This window comes from Lepidochelys kempii, chromosome 9 (assembly GCF_965140265.1).
Source record: "Lepidochelys kempii isolate rLepKem1 chromosome 9, rLepKem1.hap2, whole genome shotgun sequence".
NCBI classification, from domain to species: Eukaryota; Metazoa; Chordata; order Testudines; family Cheloniidae; genus Lepidochelys; species Lepidochelys kempii.
Window position 1 is genome coordinate 102,822,380 of NC_133264.1, and position 27,385 is coordinate 102,849,764.

At 50.3% G+C, this 27,385-nt stretch overlaps 1 protein-coding gene across 7 annotated transcripts in view; it reads right to left on the reverse strand.

Annotated features, from left to right (window-relative positions):
* Positions 1–27,385, reverse strand: part of ZMYM3 (zinc finger MYM-type containing 3) — a 67,191-nt gene that overhangs the window by 19,290 nt on the left and 20,516 nt on the right. For 5 of the 7 annotated variants that reach the window (XM_073358655.1, XM_073358654.1, XM_073358651.1 and 2 more), the window contains exons 2-13: positions 11,194–12,093; positions 9,631–9,674; positions 9,195–9,267; positions 8,228–8,519; positions 7,626–7,803; positions 6,924–7,136; positions 5,963–6,113; positions 5,486–5,601; positions 2,388–2,474; positions 1,866–2,016; positions 1,115–1,287; positions 482–647 (exon numbers count right to left, since the gene is read on the reverse strand). In XM_073358655.1, the coding sequence (XP_073214756.1) occupies positions 482–647; positions 1,115–1,287; positions 1,866–2,016; positions 2,388–2,474; positions 5,486–5,601; positions 5,963–6,113; positions 6,924–7,136; positions 7,626–7,803; positions 8,228–8,519; positions 9,195–9,267; positions 9,631–9,674; positions 11,194–12,076 (2,527 nt within the window). In that variant the 5' untranslated portion in view covers positions 12,077–12,093. Of the gene's footprint in view, positions 1–481; positions 648–1,114; positions 1,288–1,865; positions 2,017–2,387; positions 2,475–5,485; positions 5,602–5,962; positions 6,114–6,923; positions 7,137–7,625; positions 7,804–8,227; positions 8,520–9,194; positions 9,268–9,630; positions 9,675–11,193; positions 12,094–15,301; positions 15,841–27,385 lie in introns of those variants that run through there. The other 2 variants (XM_073358653.1, XM_073358657.1) reach the window with 2 other exon arrangements.

Below are 27,385 nucleotides of genomic sequence, written 5' to 3' on the forward strand. Positions count from 1 at the left end.
AGGGAAGAGCCCACCTACAGCATCACCAGCACCACTTCCTGCAGCACCCTGGGTGTTCCTTGAAGGCCTCCCATCCAAGCACTGACCTGGCCCAATCCTGCTTAGTTTATGAGATCTGAGGAGTCACAGCTCAGAGGTGTGGATTATCAAGTCAAACCATGCTGTCCCCTAACCCTGTAAATCAAGCTCCCAGCTGGCAACTTGAGGCTGGAGTCGCCCGTTAAATCCCTGAGCATCCTCGCTAAGAGTGAGAGCTACAGGCAGCCTGCTGGCACCGGCTCCGCCCATCTGGGCCCTGTGTGTCACAGAACCACAGACGTTAGAGATGGAGAAGCCCCCGTAAGTCCCACTCAGTCCATCCCCACAGGGGCCAGTGCAGGATTGTTCCCTAGTGTCTCGTCCGGTCCCAGCACTGGAGCTTCCAGTTCTCCCTGTCTCTCGGGCTGAGCTCTGCTGGGCTCTCTCCCTCCTTCCTACTCACTGTTCAGCAGGCTCTCGGGCCCCTTCTGCGTGTCCAGGTTGGGCTGGTTCTGTTGATTGTAAAACCTCAGCAGACACTGCTGGTTGCAGAAGTGTTTGATTTGCCCCCGCCAGTGGATGGTTTCCAGCAGCTTCCCTTGACGTTTGCAGGCATGGCACCGAGCTGCCTAAAGCCCCGAGTGGTAGGAGACACAAACAACCAAGTAACTAACCACACCCACTCTGCGTGTAGAGAAAGAGGAACACTTGGCAAGATGCTGTGAGCTTCCCCACAGAAGTGCCCTGTCAGCAGCAGCCGTGCAAGCTTCTCCACACCACTGCCAGCTGGGGACTCCAGCAGTACGAACTTCCTCAGAGCAGTGCTCTGGCAAGATGGGCTAATGAGCTTCCCCGCAGCAGTGTCCCATCGTTGTCAGCTGGGCACTCCAGCAACGGGAGCTCCCCACAGCAGGGCCAGCTGGGCACTCCAGCAACGGGAGCTCCCCACAGCAGGGCCAGCTGGGCACTCCAGCAACGGGAGCTCCCCACAGCAGGGCCAGCTGGGCACTCCAGCAACGGGAGCTCCCCACAGCAGGGCCCAGTTCTCTGGATCAGTGCCCACACCAGCAATTCAGCTGCCAGTGCCGATACTGACCTTGAAGTACCATAGCAAGTATTTGCTCTTGCAGTCTTCACTACAGAAGTCCCAGGTGCTGCCTTCCAGCTGCTCGGTGACCGCCCGCTGGCAGGTCTGGGAACAGTAGGTGCAGGTGATGCAGCACAGACCCAGGTTCTTGGTAAAATCCTGTTTGTAAAGAAGCACACACCCTGCGGAGAAACAATAGGAGTGAAACCTTCCCAGGATGCACTGGGGGACTCCCTGTCCTGAACCAGACCAGAAGCCAGGTGTGTGGAGACACAACAGAGCACAATGTTGTTGGGAACAATCCTGCACTGGCCCCGGGGCTGGGACAACATGGGACCTCCGGGGATTTGCCATCTCTCACCTCTTTGCTCCTAGGAAGAGCGTAACTCCAAACAAACGCCTCCAGCCTCCTTTGTGCAGGAACTTGCCAGGCAGGACAAGGTCAGGCCAGGCCAGCCCAGGTGTAGGAGTACAGATGTGTGATGACAGGAGGTGCAGAGCTGCCACCTGCTGTCTCTCACAATACTCAGACAGAGAAAAGCAATGAGACAGCCCTCCCCAAGCTGACACTGGATGGCAAGGCCTCTTCCCAGGTGCTGGCAGCCAGGACTCCACCCCTGAATCAGCCTCCCTGCATTACAAGGCAAGGCCTTTGCCCTGGCACAACAGACTTCCCTCCATTCCACTACAAGGTCTCTCCTTTCCCCAAGCCATGGGGCCGGCAGCAGGCGCCTCCCTCTCCCATGCTCTCTCCATATACCTTCACTGCAGAAGTTCTTCTCCACCCCAGAGAAGCGGATCTTCTCATGCAGCAGCTTCTCCTGCTTGCAGTGCTCACACTGGGACACTACCCCACGCAGCCGCTTGAAGTCCTCACAGCAGTCCTTGCAGCAGAACTGGTACACTTTGTCCTGCCAAAGAGACCGCTGCCTGAGTCAGCCAGCCTGGCCGGACAAGCCTAGGCTTGCTAGGAAAGCAGGAGCGGAATCATAGTGCTGGGTAGACAGAGTCACAACGTCCCCAGTGTAGGAACTGGGGCAAGGGGAACTTGCCCCAAACCCAGCCCAGCCTCTGCCCTGACCACCAGGAGAGCGTCTTCCACAGTCACCCCTACAGGGCTATGGCTGCCAGCTAACCTGGCCGAGAGGAGGCTGACCTGGGCTCTGCAACTCCTGCCCCCTCTTCAGAGCAGGGAAAGGAACCCGAGGAGGCTCTGCATCCCCTCTGGTTTGGGCCTCAGCCCCATGTACCCAGGGGCCAAGGCCCAGCTGTCTCTTCTCACCTGCCAGTCCAGAATCTCTGGCTTCCCGCTGAAGAGATTGTGACAATAATGACAGTTCAGGTGGATCCCCCCTTCGGGGCTGGTGCGCTGCAGGGAGAAAGGGAGAAAGTTAAAGGAGAAAGGACATGTAGGGGGCAGATGTACCCACCGTGCCCACCAGCTGGAGCATTCCTGCCCAGCCCCACCACACTCACTGGCCAACGTATCCCCACCCACCTCTGCCTGACAGCACATTCTAAGGTCACTGAGCTTAAGGCCAGAAGGTGACCATTACAGCATCTGACCTCCTGATGGTGACAAGCCATTACATTCCACCCAGTTCCCCTTGTATTGAGCCCTAGAACATAGGGTTATGTTGAAAGCAGATCTTCCAGAAAGGCATCCAGCCCTCATGTGCAGGCCTCAAGAGACGGAGAATCCACCACTTCATGGGGAGTTTGTGCCAATGGCTAGTCACCCTCCCTGAAACATTGGTGCTTTATTTCTTATCTGAATGTGTCTAGCTTTGGCTGCCAGCCACTGGTTCTCACTCTGCCTTTCTCTGCTAAATTAAAGAGCCCCAGAGTGCACTGTATTTTCTCCCCAAGAAGGCATTCAGACACTGTGATCAACTCAACTCTCAAGAGTCTTTCTGACGAGCTAAACACATTGGCCTCTAAGTCTCTCCCTAGCATACATTTTCTCCAGCCCTCAAATCCTTGTTCTGGCTCTGTTCTGTGCCCTCTCCAGTGTTTCAACACTTTTTAAGGTGTGGACACCAGAGCTGGATGCAGTCCAGGATCAGCCTCACCAACGCCTTATTCAGAGGTGATGTCCCCTCCCAGCTCCCCACTCACTATGTCCATTTACACAGCCAAGGGTCACGTTAACCCTTTGCCAGAACATCGCACTGGGAGCTCCCACTCAGCTGCTTGTCTGCTATGACCCCTAAACCCTTCAGAGTCCCTGCTTTCCAGGATACAGCCCCCTCCCCAGCCCTTGGCATTTTTTGTTCCTAGATGCATGAACTTGCATTTGGCTTTATTAAAACACGTTGTTTAAATAGGCCCAACTTACCAATCAAACCACATCGCTCTGTATGCCTGCCTGTCCTCAACATCATTTACCACTGCCAAGCTTTGTGTCATCCACAAAGCTTATCAGCAATATTTTATATTTCCTTCTGGATCATTGATGAAAATGGTGAACACTGGGCCTAGGAGGCCAGTCCCTGCGGGACCCCACTAGAAACATCCCCATTCAGTAATTCCCTGTTGACAGTTGCTTTTTGAGATCTGTCCATTAGCCATTCTTAATCCATTTCATGTGTGCTTACAACTACAATACCCACCTGCGGAAGTGAAGAAACAGACTGACAGAGCCAGAAGAGTACCCAGAAGTTATCTACTACAGGACAGGCCCAACAAAGGAAACAACAGAACGCCACTAGCCATCACCTACAGCCCCCAACTAAAACCTCTCCAACGCATCATCAAGGATCTACAACCTATCCTGAAGGACGACCCATCACTCTCACAGATCTTGGGAGACAGGCCAGTCCTTGCTTACAGACAGCCCCCCAACCTGAACCAAATACTCACCAGCAACCACATACCACACAACAGAACCACTAACCCAGGAACCTATCCTTGCAACAAAGCCCGTTGCCAACTGTGTCCACATATCTATTCAGGGGACACCATCATAGGGCCTAATCACATCAGCCACACTATCAGAGGCTCGTTCACCTGCACATCTACCAATGTGATTTATGCCATCATGTGCCAGCAATGCCCCTCTGCCATGTACATTGGTCAAACTGGACAGTCTCTACGTAAAAGAATAAATGGACACAAATCAGATGTCAAGAATTATAACATTCAAAAACCAGTCGGAGAACACTTCAATATCTCTGGTCACTCGATCAGAGACCTAAAAGTGGCAATTCTTCAATAAAAAAAACTTCAAAAACAGACTCCAACAAGAGACTGCTGAATTGGAATTAATTTGCAAACTGGACACCATTACATTAGGCTTGAATGTGGATGTGTCATTACACAAAGTAAAAGTATTTCCGCATGTTTATTCCCACCCCCACTGTTCCTCACACGTTCTTGTCAACCGCTGGAAATGGCCCACCTTGATTATCTCTACAAAAGGTTTTGGTTTGTTTTTTTTTCCTCTCCTGCTGGTAATAGCTCACCTTACCTGATCACTCTCCTTACAGTGTGTAGGTAACACCCATTGTTTCATGTTCTCTGTGTATATAAATCTCCCCACTGTATTTTCCACTGCATGCATCCGATGAAGTGAACTGTAGCTCACGAAAGCTTATGCTCAAATAAATTTGTTAGTCTCTAAGGTGCCACAAGTCCTCCTTTTCTTTTTGCGGATACAGACTAACACGGCTGCTACTCTGAAACCTGACTGATATCAGAGAGTGGTAATTTTTTTAATCAACACGTTGCGTGTCACTATGACAAACCCCTTACTAAAGTCTAACTGTATTACATCTACACAGTTCTCTTTCATCAGCCAAACCAGGTTTGTTTGACAAGACCTATTTCCCAAAAACCATGATGACTGGCATGACTTACATTCCCATCTTTTAACTCTTTATTGATTGATTCCTGTATTTGCTTTTCCATTACTTTGCCAGGGATTGATGGCAGGCTAACCAGCCTATAGTTACTCAGATCATCCTGCTTGTCCTTTTTGAACCATCGCATGACATTAGCTCTCTTCCAAGTCTTCTGGAATTTCCTCAGTATTCCAAGATTCACTAAAAATGCATGTCAGTGGGCCAGAGATCTCCAACTCTCTTAGGACTCTTGGTCCATATTATCTGGGGCTGCTGTTTCCTGGGACTCCTACAGGGAGGGCACACTGGAAAGTCCCAGCTGGGGCATAGGAGTTGCAGGGACTGTGCTTGTAAGTAACCCTGGTGCTGGCCCCACCCTCTGCTCTTAGGCTGGGTGCAAGATGTGGCTGGTTGTAATTTACTCCTATGCCCCAGCTGGGACTCTCCAGTGTGCCCTCCCTGTTGGAGTCCCAGGAAGCAGCAGCCTCTGCTGGGAGAGGAGAGGGACCCCTCCCTGACAGGAAGCATGTTTCAATACCTGGAATTTGGTCCAGCAGCTGGGGCTGCAGAACTGGTACACAACCCGGTCAGTCTTGTTGTAATAGCAGGGCTCAGACAGGCTCTTTCTGCAGAAGCTGCAGGGCCTAGCGGGACCTAGCAAGACAGAGACAGTGATGGCAGCAGCATGGAAGCTGGGACTGGAGGGAGAGAATGGGCTGCACGTTCCTATCCCATTCTCTCCAGGTCTGTTATAGTGGACCTGGTACTCAGACACCCTGGTGCAACAATCCCAGGAGAACGGGGATGCTGGGCTTTGCCAGGGCAGAAATGCTGCCTCAGGGGACAGGGAGGTCGCAGCATCACTCCAGCTTGGTGCCCAGCCTAGTCTTACCTAGGGCAATGTCGGAGATCCCCGAACGTGTGACATCTCTCTTTCTGCGAGCTCCCCCTAAGCCTCACTCCGACAGCTCAGAGGTCAGCGACACAGGGCCCTTTGGGGCTGATGTTCTCTTACCAGTCAGACCCGACTGCTTCACTTTGTGAGAGGTGGTGCAGCAGATGGAGCAGAACAGGCCCATTTTGCCACTCCGATCCACGTTGGGCAGCATGTCGAAGTTCTTACACAGCGTTTTGCACCACATGCAGGGGTACACGCGCGTATTCTTCTGCAAGCATAAAGCAGAGCGCAGCTACTGGAGAGCTCAGGCCTCTGCTTTCCTCCATCCCATGTCCTGGCTGGTCCCTAGCCCATCCTCACCCCATCTTACCAACTCTCCCTCCTCCGATCCCCTTCAATGGCCCCACAAGGCAGTTCTCCTACAGCAGGCTGACATGAACACACAACATGGACAACAAGCTTGCACTCTCTTCCGCCCTTGGGTCACAGGCCCTGGCAGCTGTTGGCAATGCCCAAGAGCAGGCCACGCTCCCCTCTACCATCTGAGAACCCACCTAGATCTCAGGCTAGCCTGGGGCACACAGACACTTTGTAGGGACCCCATGGCTGGATGCAAGAGAGGCCACTCAGTGGGGGCATTGTCTAGTTCACTGAATCCTGCACAGCACAGCAGGATAGAACCAGCTCTGGGCTTTCTGGCCACCGCAAGGACCCAGCTCTGTGCCTTTGACAATCAGCCTCGCTAGGCAAGTGACCAGGAGCGCCAGCCCACCTGCCACAGCGCCAGGCCGACTGATCCAGCAAGCCCACTGGCCACAGCGCCAGGCCTAGGGAGCTGCAGCCCCAGAAGCAGGAGTAAGCTCAGTGCACCTCCACTAGTGTGCTTTGAAGAGAGCCTTTGGATCTCTTTTCTTAAGAAGCTTCCTGAGCGTTGGAGGAGCTGAGAGGGAGACTGCTTGGTGTTGCTGTTACTGTAGAGGGAGTGCCCTGCACTGAGCCAAGGGAAGGCTGGTAAAAGCCTCGGGAAAGGGAGATGGGTGCCCCCGGAGCCCCTCCCCATCTCCAGGAACCCGCTCACCTTCTTGTAGCTATTGAGGCAGGTGGAATTGCAGAAGCGTTTCTGCTGCCCCTCGTGGAAGAGGTACTCTAGTGGCAGCCCCTTGTTGTAGATGTAGAGGCCGCAGTTATCACAGCAGTTGGTTTTCAGCCCCTTGGTGGCTCGGAATTTGGTGAAGCAGGCATCACTGCAGAGCCGGTGCACCACGTTCCCATTGCTGACCTCGTGCTGGACCTGCACACACATCGGCACCAGGTATTCCCTCAGAGGCAAGCACAGGCCCACCCGGCCATTCTGCAGGGGTCTGGCCCTCAAGCCGGCCTGTGTCTCTGGGCAGGAAGGGCCATTACTCTAGCAAACCCGTGCAAGCTGGCTCCCACCCCAGCAGGACAATGGAATGAGTGGCACGGAGAGCTGCAAGGGGCAGCATGGGCAGAGAGAGCAGAAGCTGCACCTCTGGGGCTGATGGGTGGAAAACGATGGACAAGGAGGAATCTGAAAACAAGCCTAAATCTGCACATGGGCCACAGCCTGAGCCCATAGGAGTCCCTGCAAGGTTCCCCAGGCCGACCCAGATACTGATAGGCTCAACCAACCGCTATAACTGCACGAGGCAGCTCACAAGCACCCGGAAAGGTGTGGGCAGTTGCATTAACTCCAGCTCCGGCAGATGGCTTCAAAGCTTCTTGGGCCAAACACTGGAGAGACCAGGGCTCTGCTTACCTCCCCAGGCTTGTGACAGACACTGCAGCGGCTGGTGTCCGAGGCCTCTGCAGGCTGAGGGGCTGGTCTCTGCTGCTGCGCCTCGTAGAGGGAGAGGCACACAGAGGTGCAGAACTCATGGAAAGAGCCACCTGAGCCGATCTGGGCCACAACAGAGTCCTTGGTGTTCCAGATCTCTCTGTGGGGCAGGAAAGGACTGGTTAGCGCAAGGGACACCCTCACTCCAGGACAAAGAGGGAGGGTGGGCGGTATTGCAAGGGGCTCCAGGACAGGGGGAGGTGAGGAGGAGCAGAAAGTGCAGATAGAGGGAGTGGAGTCCTGTGGTGGGGAAAGACAGGGTATTGGGGGGGAGGCCAGGAGTGTGAAGGAGGGCGAGGGAGCCGGATGGGGTAACGTGGGGGGAGAGCAGACAAGGGAAGTGGGTTGGGGAGAGAGTGAGGATGGGCGTGAGGGAAGGTAGGCGAAGGTAAGCAATACTGTGAAAGCAGGGCACATGGGTAGATGGGTGAGGAAGGCAGGGTGAGATGGGGGGAGGGTCGCTAGTCAGATGGAAGGTGGGGGGCGAGGGCAAGAGGGTGGGTAAGGCAGGAAGGGGCACACACTTTTTACAGAAGGTGCAGATCTTCTTGCCAGGTGGTTTCTTGGAGAAAGTGGTGAGACAGGAACTGGAGCAGAAGAGCTGAGGGAGCCCTTTGCGCTGGTAGGCAGTCTGGCCCTTCTGCAGTGGGGTCCGGCAGTTGGCACAAGTCATCTTGGTAACGGTGGAGCGCGCAGCCCGCTGAGCCATCTGTGTGCGCAAGGACATGCGGGTCGAGCGCCGGGTACGGAAAGGAACAAAGTCCTCATCGTTGGGATCATCCACCATAGCATCCGAGTCCTCGTCAGAGACTGGGACTGTAAGCAGGGAAAGGGAGAGACAGATTCCCTGTTAGGGACTGCAGCATAACCCCATGTCCAGACTCGGGACGGGACTTTCTGGATTCCATTTCAGGATGCAGGACCTGGAATTTCCTCAGCAGGGAGGAGTAAGGGACCTTGGAAAGCTGTAATGTGCTGGCAGGGGATGAAGCAGGAAACCCCCAGGCTCACTGAGCCTTGGGCACTGCTGTCTCCACACTCAAGGCACAATTCTTTCGGGCCAAGCAGCAAGTTCAAGTGCAAACAGTTAGAGCAGACTGAAGAAGTCTCTGCACGTTCCACTGTGCATTACAGAGAACAAGGCAGCACCCCCCAGCTCCTTCCCACAAGAGAGAAGGGAGCAGGTGACACAGCCAGAGTGTAAAGGGCACAACTCCTCTGCACTCCTACAGGAAGGAGCAGGAGATGCCACAAGCACTTTTAGACTCTGCATCTCAGAGGCAAAGACTGGATGTTTTCCCCCAGGAAAGTCCCTACAATGAAGCCTGCCTCCTGATCCCCAGATGGGGTGGGGAGAAAGGGACAGAGCTGCCCAGGGGATTGTGCTCCTGGCTGGGAAGGGGCCTCTCAGATGAGTGCTCAAACCGCCCCCCATCCTCTCCTCCTCCCCCCACTTAGAAATGGGCCGAGTGGCCAGCCTAGGTTACTTACTGCTCTCGGAGGAATTCACAGTTTCAGGCCTGGCTGCCTCTGATCTCCTGGCTCGTTCGCTTCTCTTCTGCTCCTGGAAGATACCCAGAGAACATTCAGACCAACCATCTTCTGGGGTGACCACAGACAGAAAGCCTTGGTCACTCCCAGGGCCCAGCTTCAGGGCTCTTCTTTCAAACTAACTGCAGATGGTTCAAGCTTTGCTGAAGCCCAGCCAAGGTCCTGACTGGGTTAAGCAGGGCAGGGGGGAGCCGAGCTGGCTTAAGAGAAAGGGGCTCTAGCCTGGCAAGTGGCAGGGAGCTAAGACTGAAGCCACCTGCACAGGACAGAGAAGGTGTCTGCCCCAGGAGACATGCACACTCCTTCCCATGCTCACTCAGAGGGGTGGCCTTCAAGTACTCTTGCAGACAGAGGCACTTATCTGAACTCTCCTCACCTTTTCAGTTGGCTGTTCACTTCCCTTCCCAGCCAGGTCTTCTCCTGCAATGGAAAGACAGACGACACCTGAATCCCAGACCCCAATTCTCTCCAGAGCAGGGGAAAAGCTGCCTGCTCAGAGACAGCAATCCTCTGCATAAACAGGAGGGGCTAGAAATCACAGGGAAGAAGACCAGCCTTTCCTCCTGCCTACACATGCACAGCAAGGCTTGATACCACAGAGTCACTTGGAGGAAGAACCACATACAAGGTGTGGTATCCACGGCCAGGAGCATGCCGCAGGGAACAGGCCTGCATGCAGAGCGGGAGAGAGAGACACTGGGCAGCTGCAGCTGTCACTTCTACATTTTCGGAGCCAGCCTGCCGACCTGGCGACCGAATCCTCTCTGTAAACACAGAACAGACTCAGCCTGTGAAGGGAGTGGGTAGGTCCAGGCCTTCCTCAGCCTGGTGTGGAGAGCAGGGCAGGAACCCTGCCTAATGGAGACATGCCCTGCCCACGCTGCTCCGCCCCTAGTGCCAAGGTAGCCTCAGACATTACCAACCAGCACCAGCATGGGCTGAATCCAGAGCGTTGGCTGGGGGACCAGTAGCCAACAGAAGCAAACTTCAAGCTACGGCAGCCAATGAGAGTGCTCATTTGCACCAGGGCCCTGACTGCCAGAGCTACTAATCCCTCCTGCGGGGGCCACTTCCCCAGCCCACCCAGTCAGCAGGAGAGGCTGGTTCACATGCAGAGGAGACCTAAGTTCCCTGTAAGCTGCGCAGCCACGCAGCAGCCTGCTTAGCACCGTGCAGGCGCTCAAGGAACCCACCCAAAGACCTGCAGCGGCTGGGGACCGGCCGGGGGAGGGGGCCACTCCGCTGGCCCCAACTCTGCTGTGGCCTGGATCTGCCGTGGCCAGGGCGGCACAGCCCCAGGTGCAGCCGGGGCACTCCTCCCTGGGCCCGAACCTAGTCCTGGACAGGGGGAGGGGCGCCTATCCTGCAGCCCCAGCCCCGGAGCTGCCGCGACAGGGAGAGATGCCTCTCCCCTCGAGCCCAGGTGCTGCTGCGAGGAGAAAGAGCTGGGGGGAGTCCTCTCTCTTCGCTGTAGCCCCGGAGCACCCTCCCGCACCCCAAAACCCTCATCCTTGGCCCCACCCCAGAGACAGCACCTCCAGCCGAAGCCTCACCCCTACCCCCTGAACCATCTGCCCCAGCCCCGAGCCCCTCATCCCCAGCCCCACCCCAGAGCCGCACCCCCAGCCGGAGCCTCACCCCTCCACACCCCAACCCTCTGCTTCAGCCCTGAGCCCCCTTCCACACTCCAAACCCCTCAGCCCCACCCCCCACCACATAAATTTTGTTATGTGCACCATATGAAGGTCATGTGTCACACATCGCCTCCATATTGGTGTACATAACAGAACTCATTCTGCACATGCGTGGGAAAAATTTGAGGGAACACTGTCAGGAGACTCCAGGGTAAGACAAGAGCTGATCAGTCTCCAGTTTACTGGAGCAGAGACTGCCCACCACTCGTCATGCAAGAGCTTTGCCCCGGCATTGGAAGACCTACCTGGGGATGATGACCGTGTGGCCTCCTGTGCTTTTGGCATGTTCCTCTCTTGTCTGAGGGCATTACCACCATCCTCATCCCCCTCCTCAGCCTGGCTTTCGTCAGTGTGCTCAGGGGGCAGGGCAGGGCTCTGTTCTAGCCCCTCTTCTGCTGCTGGCTCCTCTTTTTGCAAAGGGGAGCTTTTCCTTGGTGCCTTCAACCTTGTTTTCTTTGCCTGCTTAAGACTGGGCTGTGGTGGAACTGTTGGCAAACTTGAGAGCTGCGTTGTAAACTCCTCCGTGGGTGGCGCAGAGCTCAGCTCCCCTACGCTAGGACTGGGCTGCAGGGGGGACTTTAGAGTGTTGCCATCACAAAGCACAGTAGTGGCTGCAGCACAATCATCTTTTAGGTCCCCAGAGTCATATTTTGGTTTATCTTCCCCTTCTTTCCAAGCTTCTGGCACAATGTCTTCCCTAGCCAGCCCAGAGGAGTCCCCATGCCCATCTGCAATGTCCTGGGAAGAATCTGCCTTGTACAGACCCTCCAAATCCCCTGGTTTATCTAGACCCATCAAGCCAGTGGCTTCATCCAAGTCACCTAAGACACCAGGTTTCTCCAGAACGTCCAAGACACTGGGTTTATTTGGATCAAGGTTGTTTGATTTGTTTAGATCAGCCAAACTGTCTGTTTTCACCAAAAGGTCTAAGTCCCCATCTGCAGTCACCTGCTTGGTCTCATCCCATTCCATCACAGGGGGCTGAAGACCTGACGCTTGCTGTGTAGAAGCTGTCTGGGAGCCCAGAAGATCTTCCCCAAACTCCATGTCGGCAGGGAGATCACCAATCAGTGGCTTATCAGGCAGAGAAAGGGGGTCCAAAGATCCAGGAAATTCACTGGAATCCATTTAGAAGCAGCAAACAACTGGGAATGAGAAAGAGCCAGAAAGTTAATGTTAAGGTGTCTAAATACAGCATTACCCATTCTTCCAGGCTGCACCAGGAGATCCCTGGTGGGAATCTAGCACAGACCAGGAGACAAGTGACCCACCTCCACTTCTCACAGTATAACAGGGAATTACAAACTTCTGGAGCCAAAAAGCTGCCTTGAGCTCTGCCTGCCTGGGAATTTACCACGACATGCCTATGCTCCACCATGGCCAAGATGCAACTAAAGGGGTGAGTGAGTATGTTTACAGCAGAGAAACACAGTGGGCTACTACAAAGGAACTGTGTTTCAATTCAGAGGACTGTGTGTAGGTATTCAGCAATCTGTAATGCGGTAGTGGGACTGGTGCCCCATCGCCCCTTCAGTACTTCACCAGAGCCAGACGAGGGGGCAGGATGGATCAGTTCTCAAACAGCTGCCCACATGTTACTATTTAAAGTGCCTTTTCTCCCAGCCAGTCCATCTCACCACCAGGAGCCGGCCCCTCCCCCACCCCCACTGTAGGAACCCCCTGCAGTCTATGTAGCCCATGCCATGGAGACAGACTATCCACAAGAGCTGGGAGTCAAAAAACACAGGGAGACAAGGACACATCTCTGGGATCCCAGCTGTACAGGTGCAGGAGTTGCAGAGTGTTTGGTTTCTGCAGAAAGAAACCTTCGGGGCGGGGGAGTAAGGCGGGTTATAAGTGAAGACAGAAATAACCCTAAGAGGCTAAAAACCACTGACAAAACATAACGGAAAATCATAAACTAATATCTTGGGGAATTACCCTGAAACTAGTACAGAGCAAGCTAGGCAGCAAGGATACATCAATCTGTGCTACCCCTGCTGAAATGAGATCACTTCTGGGCTCTTAATTATGTGAGAGATTGAAAGTTGAAGTCTAAGGAGAGCCACAAACATGGTCAAGGGCTGGAGGAGCTGAATTATGAGGAGAAACAGAGATACATATGCCTTTGCTAAACAAGGAAAACCACCACCAACTATATGACAGATGTAAAAACCAAAGAGGGAGAGGGATCCTGGGAAGTGCCCAGCTGGATCAAACCTATGGTCTACCCAGGGCAGAATTGTTTTTCTGATGCAGCAAGAACCGGACGCTTCAGAGGAAGGAGCAAGAACTCCACAAGAGCAGATGTAGGATAAAGCATCATTCTAATCCCTAAGAGTTAGAAATTGGTCTAAGCCCTGAGGCAGGAGGTTTAATGTGTCTTCCAACATTTGTTACCAAACACTATTCTAACTCTGGACATTCTCAACCCTGTAGATGCCCACTTGCTTCTTAAATGGTCAGTTTTTGGTCTCAGTGACAGCAAGTCCCACTGACTAATTACAAATTGTGTGAAAATGTATTTCCTTTTCTCAGTTTTGAATCTGCCACCTTTTAATGCAATTAAAATGTCCCTCTGTTCTTCTGTCATGAGACAGGGAAAATAGGAGTTCCTGATCTACCTTCTCTCGACCAGTCATTATTTTACAGACCTTTATCACGTCTCCTCTTTAAAAGGAAACAATACCTATTTTTTCCAATCTCTCTTCAGGGAAGTGTAGCAGCTCCATCACTTGAGTCTCCTAAATCAGCCCCCAAATAGCAAGTACAGTGCTCCTCCTCAGCTTGCTCCCATCTGTAGTACCTCTGAGTCTCTTACCCCTGGGTCCTCTAAGTTCCTGTGGCCAGCACAAGACTCCTCCTCTCACCTGCGCCATAATACCACTTGGAGGTTGCTTCTATAACTCTAGCACCTATGAGGAGGGAATTATTACAGTGTTTAGTCCAGCATCCTCTCTGGAGGTGCTGGGACCTGCCACACTAGTTGGCTGTGTAGAAGTCACCTCACAGCTCAGGTGAATAGAGCACATTTGGAGTTCATATGATCCGAGATGATTTTACTGTGAAGAGAAGAACCCCCCCCCCCCCCCGCCACACACACACACAGCAGTCAACACCTCTTGAAAGGGCATATTTCACTCCTGCCACATGCCCACACAGTCCAGAACAGACTACAAATAGGGTGCAGCAAGGATGAAGCCTCCAAAGAGTTTTCTATCTCAAACAGGTTTGCGATGCAAGATGAGGAAGGGCAGAGGGAGACTTGACCAGCTCCTTCTTCTCTTCCTGCCCACAGCAGGAAAGCCAGGCGTCACTCACGAGGCAGTTTATTTCAAACTAACACATAGGAAATACATGTGTGGAGCAGGAACAGACCTGGGGAAACTGTCTTCAGAAGGACAGGTAAGAGTCTGACTTTGCAGCCAGACATTGTAAACATTTTCAGTTATCAACTAAAATAAGAATAGCCAAATATCCTACTTCAGGGTGGCAGCTGAGAACTGCTGCCCTCAGGAAGGGAAAATGATTCACCTGATACTCTACTTCTCTAAAGACATCATCTCACACACACATCTCTTCAGCAAGAGACTAGCACAGCTCCCCTTGTCCCATTAGGGCACCAGTAACAGAGCCATGCACCCTACTACTTTTGCATGCTACCTCCTATCAAATATAAATGCTGCCCTCCATCTGTTCCAGGCAGTTCCTCTGGTTGGATAGGAGACAACGCTCCCAGGATGAGCCAGTTCAAGAACATAAAATCTAAGATGTGCCTCAGAGAAAGGAAAAGAGAAAAAACAAGTGCAAGAGAAAAGCCCCTCCATGAAGAAAAGGTCCAGAGCCTTAGGGGAGGTGAGAATGCTCCAGAGAGGAGATCTTCCAAGAAGTAGAACAAGTAAAATAATTTCTCCTTTTCTAACGATGCCCTCTACCAGGATTCCCACTTCTGGAGAGCAAGAAGTTAGTACACCGCAGCAGCGACCAGCAATAAGGTCAACACCAGCCCAGTGAACAGGGAAGGGTTTCATTTGATGTACAAAGCAGAGGAGAAAGACACTTCTCAAATCCACAATTAGGTGCAATGTACAAGCCTGCAGAATGAGCCACAGAGGCCAAACACACAGACAAGATTGGTCACTGTGTGAAAACAACACAAAGCTTCATTTGGTGGTGGGAAAGCTTGATCTCCTGTAATAGGGGCTAATCAGGCCTAGTTCACCAGTGTTAAAGAGCTTCTTCTCTAGGAAGTCCCCAGCTAGGGTTCCACTAGGCTGCAGCTCAGGTCCCTTGTTTGGGATAGCCAGAAACCAGTCCTCCTCAGTCCCTTGCTGTTCCTTGAGTTACTTTTACCTCTGTAGTCTTCCCCAGCTTCTTTGTCCTGCTCCTTCCTTAGCTGGGTTGGTTGGTTTGGCAGCTTTTCACCAGCCTGCTGAAGGAATACTCCTCCTGCAGTCCCCCTCAGGGCAAGTCTACACTGCAAAATTAAGTTGACCCTAAGTTACATCAATGTACAGCTGCCACAGTAATTAAACTGCTTTTGCATGTCCATACCACACTCCTTGTGTCGGTGGCGTGCGTCCTCACTACCAGAACTTGCACTGATGCAGAGAGCAGACACCGTGGGGAGCTATCTCACTATGCAACTTGCCTCCATCTAGTGCAGGATGGTTTGGGAAGGGTTTGCAATGCCTCTTGGAGGCAAATGAGTCATGCAGAGGCAACTGGGACCATGGTTTCAACATCCCATGATGCAGTTTTCTCCATCCCATAATTTTATCTGCATCCTATGATGTCTGTGCCTCTTTTCAAAAGCCCTGCAAATCCACGCATCCGCCATGTCTGTGAGAAGCATGGATCCTGCACAGGTCTGCACTATTTTGTGAGCACAATGGCCCTGATCCTGCAGCATTTGCAGAGCCACCAGAGGAGCTGTAGGGAACAGGACAATTCCATGGAGGCTAGCCTGTTGCGGAACGCAAACAATAGAAGGCTGGTGCTAGCCTTCACGGAGGAGCTGCAGATGGGGGAGCACCAGTTCTGGGCCTGAGAAACAAGCACTGACTGGTGGGATTGTATTGTTATGCAGGTATGGGATGAAGAGCAGTGGCTGTAGAATTTTTGGATGGGCAAAGCCACATTCCTGGAAGCGTGTGCAGAGCTTGCCCCAGCCCCCTGGTGCAGCAACACCACAATGAGAGCTGCACGGACAGTGGAGAAGCAAGTGGCAATTGCTGTGTGGAAGATGGCAATGCGAGATTACTGACAGATCAGTAGCAATCTATTTGGAGTTGGGAAATCCACCATGGGGGTTGCTGTGATGCAAGTGTTCAGGGCCATTAATCACATCCTGCTACAAGGGATTGAGACTCTGGGCAATGTGCAGGACAGAGATGGGGTACCAAAACTGTGATAGGGTGGGGGGGGGGATGATACACATATCCCTATTTTAGCACAAGACCACCTTGCCTGACTACATCAACAGAAAGGGCTACTTTTCTATGGTATTGCAAGGGCTGGTGGATCACCAGGGACGCTTTGCTGATATCAACGCAAGATGGTCAGGGAAGGGGGATTAACACACATTTTTAACACAGGCCTGTTCAGAAAGCTGCAAGCAGGGACTCTTTCCAGACCAGAGGGTTACCTTTGGGGATGTTGAAATGACAATAGTGATCCTGGGAAACCCAGCCTGCCCCTTACTCCTGTGGCTCACGAAGCTGTACACCAGCCACCTTGATAGCAGCAAGGAGCGCTTGAATGACAGGCTCAGCAGGTGCAGCATGACACGGAATTTACTTTTGGACATTTGAGAGGACACTGGCACTGTTTACTCATGAGATTACTCAATGAAAAAAATATCCCAGTGGGTATAGCTGCCTGCTGTGTGCTTCATAGTATCTGTGAAGCAAAGGGGGGAAGTTTCTACCGGGGTGGAGATGGAACACCTGTCTGCTGATTTTGAGCAGCCAGACACCAGAGCTATAAGAAGAGCTCAACAGGGAGCTATGCAACTCAGGGAGGCTTTGAAAGACCATTTTAATAGTGAGCCACAGTGATGTGTGCTGCTGTATCATGCTCTGCCTGGCATTGTTTTGTGGTTTTTTTGCAGCCCCGTATGAACCTTGTAATGAGTGCTGTGTGTGTAGTAACAGAACACTGCAAATGCACCTATTGCTATTATCCGTGAATGCCCTAGCCATCATATGTTGTGAGCTAATAAAAATGAATTAAGTTTCCATAAATAGACTTTTATTCCAAATGCCGCAAACAGACATATTTGTAACTGAATGAAACTTTATAAATACAGAGAAAAGAACCTTTGAAGAGGAAAGAACAGTCATTTCACATACACCAACTGTCTCTGTTGCAGGGTGAAGTGGTATGCGTAATGCACCACATGGGAGGACAGGGGTGTGGAGAGGTGCCAGAATGCAGCTCTTTATGGGTTGCAGAGGGAGGCAAGCATGGGTCTGTTGAATCCGAAGATCAACAAGAGTCTTCAGCATGTTTGACACTTGAGAAGTGCTAGCATCTCCTGCTGCACGTTTCTCTCTTTTTCCTGCGCTTTTCTCCTCTCCACTCCATCCACAAGGGCGACCCTCTAAGCCCTGTTCTCGGTATCCAAAGCACTAGAGACTTGCAGGGTCTTTTGGAACACATCATCCCATGTCCTCTTCCTTCTCCTCCTCATGTGACTCAGCTGGTGTGGATGGAGAGACCCTCAAGGCCACATTTCCAGCTGCAAAAGATGCAATGCACAAAGCTACTATTGTGAGTTTATTTGTAAGATAAATGGAAACTTGGCATACTGAACTCACTCCCCTTGATCCACACAAGTTACAAGCACTACATTCTCAGTTCTCCTTGGGATTCACAGAGCATGGGGCAGTCCCTCTACTTCTATTAGCTCTTTCACTACCTCTTCTAGCATGATCAAAAAGAGAACAAATGAACAGACAATATCAAAGCAATATCAAAGCAAACTCCATACTTACCAGAGAGATTCCTTCCCCTGCATCAGGCTCGCCGGTGCTGGACAACAGAGACTGGCTTGACTGCTCCAGCATCAGAAAGAGGTCCTTGTTCACCACGCCACTGGATCCACCCTGGTCGCCTGTCCCCCATGCTCCTCCTTTTCCAACACCTCTTCCTCACTGTTCACTTCAGGGACCTGTTACTCCAGCTCCCCTGAAGTATCCAAGTGGTTCTTCTTGGCAGTGGTGGTGGGGTCTTCACCAAGAATGGCATGCAACAATTTGTAAAAGCAGCGTGCCTGCCGCTCTGCACCAGACACTATTTGCATCCCTTGCCTTCTGGTACGCCTGCCACAGCTCCTTGACTTTTACGCAGCACTGCTACGGGTCCCTCTTACAGCCCTTCTCCCCCATGCCCCGAGCGATCTGCTCGTAGATATCAACATTTATGTGGCTGGATCAGTGCTATCCCCCCACAGCCTCTTCTCCCTACAGATATCAACCACTTTCGGTGTACTCCAGGAGGGAGCTTGTCTGCAGCGTTGAGCAGGCATGGACAGAAGCTAGGTGAGCTCTCCATACCAAGCAAACAGTAAATGGAATTTCAAAAAAGTGTGGGGCTTTAAAAGAAGAGGGGTGTCTACCCATGTACCTGGCCCCCGGGCAGTGGACTTCAAAAACATGACCAGAGCGGTCACAGTGGGGCACCTCCTAGAGGCCAATAAAGTCAACATAAGTAACACATTGTCTATACTGACATTGCATCGACTTAACTGCTATACCTCTCGCAGAGGTGGTGTTATTAAGTCGGCATAGAGAGCGAGTCACTTTGGTGGGAGTGACATTTTAGCGTAAAGAGAAAAGGAGTGGCCACTGAATACATCCGATGAAGTGAGCTGTAGCTCACGAAAGCTTATGCTCAAATAAATGTGTTAGTCTCTAAGGTGCCACAAGTCCTCCTTTTCTTTTTGCGGCTACAGACTAACACGGCTGCTACTCTGAAACCTGTCATTATTTTAGTGTAGACTCCTACAGAGTTTTATCGACATAAGCTGCCTTGTATCGACATAACTCTGTAGTGTCGACCAGGTGTGTACCTGTCTTGCAGCCTTTTTATCCTCACTGCTGCTGTGGAGTTACCAAATCAGCTCTGGCTGAGCATGAAGGCAGTTGCTTTGTTAACTCCCTGAACGCTGAGCCAGCATGGAGTATATAGATGCCACAAGACCTCCCCTATCTTGGGAACATGTTCTGGAACACAAGTCTGAAACAGGACTCCTTCCTGTAGGCCAGTCCAAATACAAACACCCTTGTAAATGCATGGGGACAGGATCGCGGATCAGCCTTGCTGATATCTACCATAGAAACATCCCTGAGGCAGGCCGTAGAGGCACCTGTGTCGAGGCATGCTGTCCAAGGCCCAGGGCCCCCCCGGGGGGCGCAGGGCCCAGGACATAAGCACCCAGTTTCTAAATCTGCCGGTGGGTGCTCCCCCCCCCACCTCCACCCCTTCCCCCGAGGCCCCACCCGTTCCCCTCCCCCGAATGCACTGCACCCTCGCTCCTTCCCCCCCCCCCCCCCAGCACCTCCTGATGCCACAAAACATCTGATCCACGGCAGGCAGTACGCACTGAGAGGGAGGGAGAGGCGCTGATTGGTGGGGCCCGCTGGCCAGCAGGAGGCACTGAGGGAGGTTCTGGGAGGGGGGCTCTTCCTCGTCTCCCCCCGCTTGCCTGCGGCTTGCCTCCTAACCCCGCTAACCCACCTCACTGCCCAAGGCTCCCCAAAGTGCAGGGCCCAGGGTGGTCGCCCCAATTTGCTGTACCCAAGGGACAGTTCTACCGAGGCCAGTCTTCTTTTTTCATGCAGTCAGGACCAGTGTTTCCTTTAATTTTTTTCACCCATGTGCAGAATGAATTTTGATATGTGCATCAATATGGAGGTGATGTATGACACATGACCTTCATATGGGTGCACATAACAAAATTCATGTGGTGGGGGTGAGAGGGGGCTCCGGGCTAGGGCAGAGGGTTGGGGTGCAGGGGTGTGAGGGCTCTGGCTGAGAGTGTGGGCTCTGGGGTGCAGCCGTGGATGAGGGGTTTGGGGTGCAGGAGGGTGCTCTGGGGCTACGGCTAGTCCCCCCAGTTCTCTCTCTCCCCGCTGCAGCGCCAGGGCTGGGGCTGCAGGATAGGTGCCCCTTCCCTGGCCCCAGCAGGTCCAGGCCAGGGCTGGGTTTGGGTTGGGGAGGGGGCATCCCAGCTGCACCTGGGTCCAGGACTCTGGGCCATGCCGCCATGCCAAGCTGTGCCTGGGGGTGGGGTGGGCCTACCGCGCTGCCCTGGCCACGCCTGGGAGCATGCCGGGCCGCAGCACAGTTGGGGCTGGCAGAGGGGCGCCCCTCCCCGAGCCTGTCCCTGGGCAGCTTCCCTGAGCACCTGTGCAGTGCTAAACAGGCTGCTGCGCGGCTTACAGGGAACTTAGGTCAGGACACCGTAACATGAAAGGTAGTAAGGCATCCGCTCAGACAGTATCTTCCTGTGCACAACACTGCCCCGCATATTGGTGTCCAAAGGAACAAAGAACTCGTTGGACTACCTAAGAACAACTAAAGGACGGAAGCATTTGGAAAAAGGCTTCGTTGGGGTGAGCATGTGGGCGAGGGAAACCTGTTAGGCCAACAGGCTACTGAAGTGGAACTCCACCACCACAAAGAGGGTTCTAAGCCCAGAGCAGCACCATATCCTTGTAAAACTTGGAATAACGTGCACCAGCCACTGGGGCAGGACTTCAGTCAGTGTTCACTTTCATTAGCTTTGTCAGGACCACACCAATACCACTTGGAACAAGGTTTTTAGTGGACGGTTTGAAGAGCAATAAGCCCGGCATATGGCTGATATGGAGCTACAGAGAGTGCCTGACTGGGACGGTTCATGGGAGGCTCAAACAGTTGCCCAATGTACCTGGATGGAGTTAGTCTTTAGGTTGGACTCAGGCAGATGTATGGGGGAAAGTAAGGGGTCTCTTTGCACCTATTGCAAACTTTTTCCACTTGGAGGTGTAGGTCTTTCTGCTAGGTGGCTTTCAAGAGGCCACAAGTTGCCTCCATGACTACAGATCTCTGCCTTGCCAGGAGCCATGCTCCTGTGATGGTTCTGAGCGATGCTCTGAAAGCCAGATTCTCAGCCCAAGGATCAGCTTTGGCTATCTGCAACAGGGCAATGAACCATACCTATCTGGGATGGCAGAGGGCTTTTGGGATCATTGAGCGTCTCCCTCTCCTGGACTTTGCCAGAAGGTCTCCTTTCATAGGGCTGCCCAGGAGGCGTCCCTTTATAACGTGGGATTTTCTTAGTGCCACGAACAGGACACTAGAGGCTTATTATTCATGGGAGTGCTGAAGTGATCTATCTTTGGTACCCTCCTCCCATGGGGGAGATCTAATCCACAGGCAACTCACGAGGATCTACCACAGATCTGTCTGCAATCACATCTTCCTTCCTTCAGTCCTTAGTGGAACAAAGGATCTGGTCTAAGAGGTGAATATATAGCAGAACCTCAGAGTTACGAACACCTCAGGAATGGAGGTTGTTTGTAACTCTGAAATGTTCATAACTCTGAACAAAACGTATGACTGTTCTTTCAAAAGTTTACAACTGACAATTGACTTAATGCAGCTTTCAGAATTTACTATGTAGAAGAAAAATGCTGCTTTTAACAATCTTAATGTACATGAAACAAGCACAGAAACTGTTTCCTTACATTGTCAAATATATATATATTTTTAAAGTAGTTTATATTTAACACAGTACTGTACTTACCTTTTTTTTTTGGTCTCTGCTGCTGCCTGATTGCATATTTATGGTTCCAAATGAGGTGTGTGGTTGGTGGGTCAGTTCGTAACTCTGATGTTCAACTCTGAACTGCCCAGTAATAGCGACCATAATGTAACTAAATTTAACATGCTTGTGAGGGGGAAATGCCCAAAGAAACCCGCCACAGTCGCATTTAACTTCAAAGGGGGAAACTACACAAAAGTGCGGAAGCTAGCCGAGCAGAAATTAAACGGAAGAGTCGCAAAGAGGAAACGCCTACCAACTGCATGGAGACTATTTAAACGCATCATAGCAGAGGCTCAAACTAAATGTGTATCCAAATTAAAAACAAGCAAATAAAAAACACCCAGTAAGATGTGGGTGTCACCAGAAAAAAGCGCCACCATGACTAAAACAGCAGAGTAAAAGAGGCACTTAGAGGCAAAAAGGCATCCTTTAAAAATCAGAAGTCTAATGCTACTGAGAAAAACAGAAAGGAGCATAAACTCTGGGAAGTCAAGTGTAAAAGTATAAGGTCGGCAGGCCAAGAAAGAATTTGAAGAGTAACTATCTAATGACAGCTAATAACAGAGAAACAGCATTTTATTTATTTATTAGTACATCAGAAGCAGGAAGGCTGCCAAACAATTGGTGGGGCTAAAGGGGTGCTAAAGGAGTGCTCAAGGAAGACCAGGCAGGTGCGGAGAAGCTAAATTAATTCTTTGCAACAGTCTTCATTGCAGACAATACGGGGGGGAGTATATTTCCAGCCATAATTTTTAGGTGACCAATCTGGTCCACTGTCCCAGACTCAAGTGTCACTAGAGGAGGTTTAAGAACAAATTGATAAATTAAAGAGTAATAAGCAATCAGGACCAGATGGTATTCACCCTGAAGTTCTGAAGGAACTAAAATATAAAACTGCAGAACTACTAACTACGGTATGTAACCTCGCTCTTAAATCAGCCTCTTTACCTGATGACTAGAGGATAGCTAATGTAAGGATTTTTTTTTTTTAATTTTTTTTTTTAAAAGGCTCCAGAGGTGATCCTGGCAATTACAGGCCAGTAAGCCTAACTTCAGTATCATGCAAATTGGTTGAAACTATAGTAAAGAACAGAATTATCAGACACATAGATGAACACAATATGTTGGGGAAGAGTCAACTCGGCTTTTTTAAAGGGAAATCATGCTTCATCAATCCATTAGAATTCTTTGAGGGGGGTCAACAAGCATATGCACAAGGGTGACCCAGTGCATATAGTGTACTTGGACTTTCAGAAAGCCTGTGACAAAGTCCCTCACCAAAGGCTGTTAAGCATAGTAAGCGGTCATGGGATAAGAGGGAAGGTCCTCTCATGGGTCAGTAACTGGTTAAAAGACAGGAAACAAGGGTAGGGATAAATGGTCAGTTTTCACAATAGAGAGAGGTAAATAGGGAGGTTCCCCCAAAGATCTGTACTGGAACCAATGCTGTTCAACATATTCATAAGTGATTTGGAAAAGGGGGTAAACAGTGAGGTGGCAATGTTTGCAGACGATAAAAAAGTTACTCAAGAGTTAAGTCTAAAGCAGACTGTGAAGTTACAAAGGGATCTCACAAAACGGGGTGACATCATGGCAGATGATATTCAGTGTTGATAAATGCAAAATAATGCACACTGGAAAAAATAATCCTAACTATACATACAAAATGATGGGGTCTAAATTAGCTGTTACCACTCAAGCAAGAGATCCTGGAATCATTGTGGATAGCTCCCTGAAAACATCTGCTCAAAATGCAACGACAGTCAAAAAAGATAACAGAACACGAGGAACCATTAGGAAAGGGATAGATAATAAGACAGAAAATATCAGAATGCCATTATATAAATCTATGGTACACCCACATCTTGAATACTACATGCATTTTCGGTAGCCCCATCTCAAAAAAGATGTGTTAGAATTGGAAAAGGTACAGAGAAGGGCAATGAAAATGATTAAGGGTATGGAACAACTTCGACACAAAGAGACGGACTGTTCAGTTTAGAAAAGTGATGATTATGGAGGGATATGATAAAGGTCTATAAAATCATGAACAGTGTGCAGAAAGTGAATAAGGAAGTGTTATTTGCCCCTTCACATAAATACAAGAACTAGAGAGACAAGGTGGTTGAGGTGTAATATATTTTATTGTACCCACTTCTGTTGGTGAGAGAGACAAGCTTTCGACCTGAAGAGAAGCTCTGTGTAGGCTCGAAAACTTGTCTCTCCCACCAACAGCAGTTGGTCCAGTAAAAGATATCACCTTATCCACCTTCTCTCTCTAATATCCTAGTACCAACACAGCTACAACACCACAACATACAAGCACTAGGGATCACCCAAATGAAATTAATAGGCAGAAGGTTTAAAAAAACAAAAACAAAAGGAAGTGCTTCTTCACACAAAGCACAGTCAACGTATGGAACTCACTGCCATGGGATGTTGTGAAGGTTAAAAGCATAAACGGGATTTAAAAACACATTAGACAAGTTCATGGAGGATAGGTCCATCAATGGCTATTAGACACAATGGTCTGGCATGCAACCCCATGCTCTGGGTAAACCTAAACCTCCAACTGCCAAAAGCTGAGCCTCGATGACAGGATGATCACTCAAAATTGCCCTGTTCTTTTCATTCCCTCTGAGACATCTGGCAGTGGCCATTGTCAGAGACAGGATACTGGGCTAGATGGACCATTAGTCTGACCCAGTGTGGCCGTTATGTTCCCAGCCAAGTGCCTACTGACAAAAAATGGGAGGGACACAGCTTGCTCCCAAACCTACAGGACTGCCCAGTACCTCCTTCCCTGTTCATGGAAAGCATGGCAGCCTGATGCCCATTTGAATCCAGATCATCACTGGGGATACAAGACCACTGAAGGTCTTTGGGATTAGGCTAGGACACCTTCATCTCCAGAACATTTTGTGCAACTGCTGTTCCTGAGGAGACAAAGTTCAATGAAGAGGTAGTTCCTCAGCTGCAGTTTAGATAGGAGGTGTTGAGACATCCAATCTGTTACTCAGTTGTGAAGTGGAAGCCCTTGTGTTGCTTATTTCCAGTGGGATCCCAGGGTCTGCTGAGGTTGCCTCATGTGCAGATTGTGCCATGGGAACAACAAATACAGCTGTGGCCACTAGATAGAACATTCATAGCATGGCCGGTGCTGTCATCTGCTGGCTTTTCATTATCCTTTCTGCCAAGCGAATTAGTTGTTGGATCCCATCCTGGGCAAGAAAGCTTTGAGTTGAGATGTATCTAACAGGGCTCCTGAATAGGACAATTGTATTCTGGTGCAAGTTGGAACTTTGGTCATTAAGCTTTTTAATAAAAGTATCCTAAGAACCCCATGGGATTACACGCTGATCTTTGACACCATCCAGAGCAGTGTCCTTAATCAGTTAATTGTCATGGCAGGGGAACGTTGGGGCTACCCACAGAGACCACAACTACCAAGCATTTAATGAAAACACACAGTGCTGATGCCAGCCCCAAAGTGCAGATAATGCTGTTCCCCTATGACCAATTAATCTGCCTTTGTGCACACAAGTGTCAGCAAGGTCCAGGGCATTCAAGCAGCTGACTTTCTCTAGCACACACAATGGCTCCGAGGGTAACCATCTTAAACTTTTCTTTTGCTGATCCAGATACTGATTCAGATTCCCAAGATCCACACTGTGCTGGAAATTTCTCATCTTTTTGACTATCAGAAGGTATCTAGAATGACGACGGTGTTAAACAACTTCTACTAAAGTTCAACATTTTTAAATCAGCAAGTCCAGGTAACCTGCACCCAAGAGTTTTAAATGAATTGGCCAAGGAACTCTCCAAACCAGTAATGTTAATTTTTAGTAAATCTTTAAATAATAGGAATTTTCCAGAGGACTAGAAAAAAGCTTATCTTGTGCAACATTTAAAAAGGGCAAGCAGGACACGGATCTCAAGCAAAATAATGGAACAGCTGATAAGTGACTCAATCAATAAAGAATTACAGGATGATAATATAATTAATGCCCAGTCAACATGACTTTAGATAATAGGTCTTGTCAAACAAACTGGATATTATTTTTTGAGACGATTACAAGTTTGATTGATAAGAGTAATTGGGTGGACATAACACCCTTAGAGTTCTGTAAGGCATTTGACTTAGTACCACACAACATTCGGATTCAAAAATTAGCACTATACAATGTTAACATGGCACAAAATAAGTGTATTAAAATCTGGCTAACAGATGATTCTCCATTAACATTTTGAGCTCTACCAGTGAATGACTGTTGTGAGAGAGACTGTTTCTCAGCCCAATGCTACTCAATATTTTTATCAAGGATCTGGAAAATGTAAAAGGTTAATTATCAGTAACTTTTGTTCTTCATGAGTCAACTCTGATTTCACACTTACAAGATTGGCATCCCCTTGCCTGAGAGGCTGACCACTGGGGCTGCACAACTGTAGTGACATTGACATTCAATTTCATAACTCATATCAAGGGAGCACAGTCACCAAACACATCAGTTCCTTCCTATCTGCCACCAAGAGCACTAGGGAACTGTGGTGTGTGTGGTCAGCGTTGCAGATCTGGGCTAATCCCCTTGGTTTAAATAGTTATAGCTCAATTATTACTGCTGATAAAGTTGGCAGAGACCATTAAGGTTGATGGAGTGGTATGAGGTGGACAAGATCACTGTTACAGAGAAATACAGATCACTTGGTAAGTTGGGTACAATTAAACTCCATGCATTGTAATACAACCAAATACAAGGGCCGACATCCAGGAACAAAAGTGCAGGTTACACTTAAAGGATGGGGCTGGTATTCGGGAAAGCTAAGCCTCTGCAAAGGATGGTGTAGATGATCAACCGAACATAAGCCTCCATTGCAATGCTGCAGCTAAGATTGATAATGCCATTCTTGGTTGTTGTGGTGATGTGACTCCCCACCGCCATGAGGCAAGGTGGTGTTACAGAACTCCTTTGGTCACAACCAGATCCAATTTGACAAGCCTCTGAGGCTTGTCAGGCCAAGGGGTTGGCCCTTAAAAGGGAGGAATCCAGGTCAGTTGAGGCGCCACTCTGAAACAAGCAGACCTGGGGCACAGGGCTCCCAGCCCAGGGCCCTAGGTTACTTACTGAAGGAAAAGCTTGAGCATGCAACCTGGCCTAGCCTTTGGAGAAAGAAGACAGAAAAGAAAACCAGCCTTTGTTGGAACCCCTGGAACTAAGCCTTGGCTTTAGCTATAGGGGCCCCAGACTTCCTTTGGGGATCTGAATGACTGGCTTCCACTTATTGGCATAAAGTCCCGAGGGCCATGGAAGTATTTTCTTTTTCATTTGGACTGCTCTGTACCCACCGAAGGGGGTGGACTCAAAAAGCACAGATGAAGGGACATCCCGAAGGGGATTCCAAGTAACGAGGTAACGATGTAGGAGGTAAGTGAAATGCCCTTCCCCACTTCAAGGGTGCAACTGGGAAATGTAGCCTTTGACAGATGTAGAAACAGGGAGAGCAGGAGGAGGGAGTGGCATTCCCTATGTATATGGCACTGGTGAGATTATTGCTGGAATATAGGATCCAATTCTAGTGTTTACACTTTTAAAAGGACATTGAAAAACAAGAGGATTCAAGGA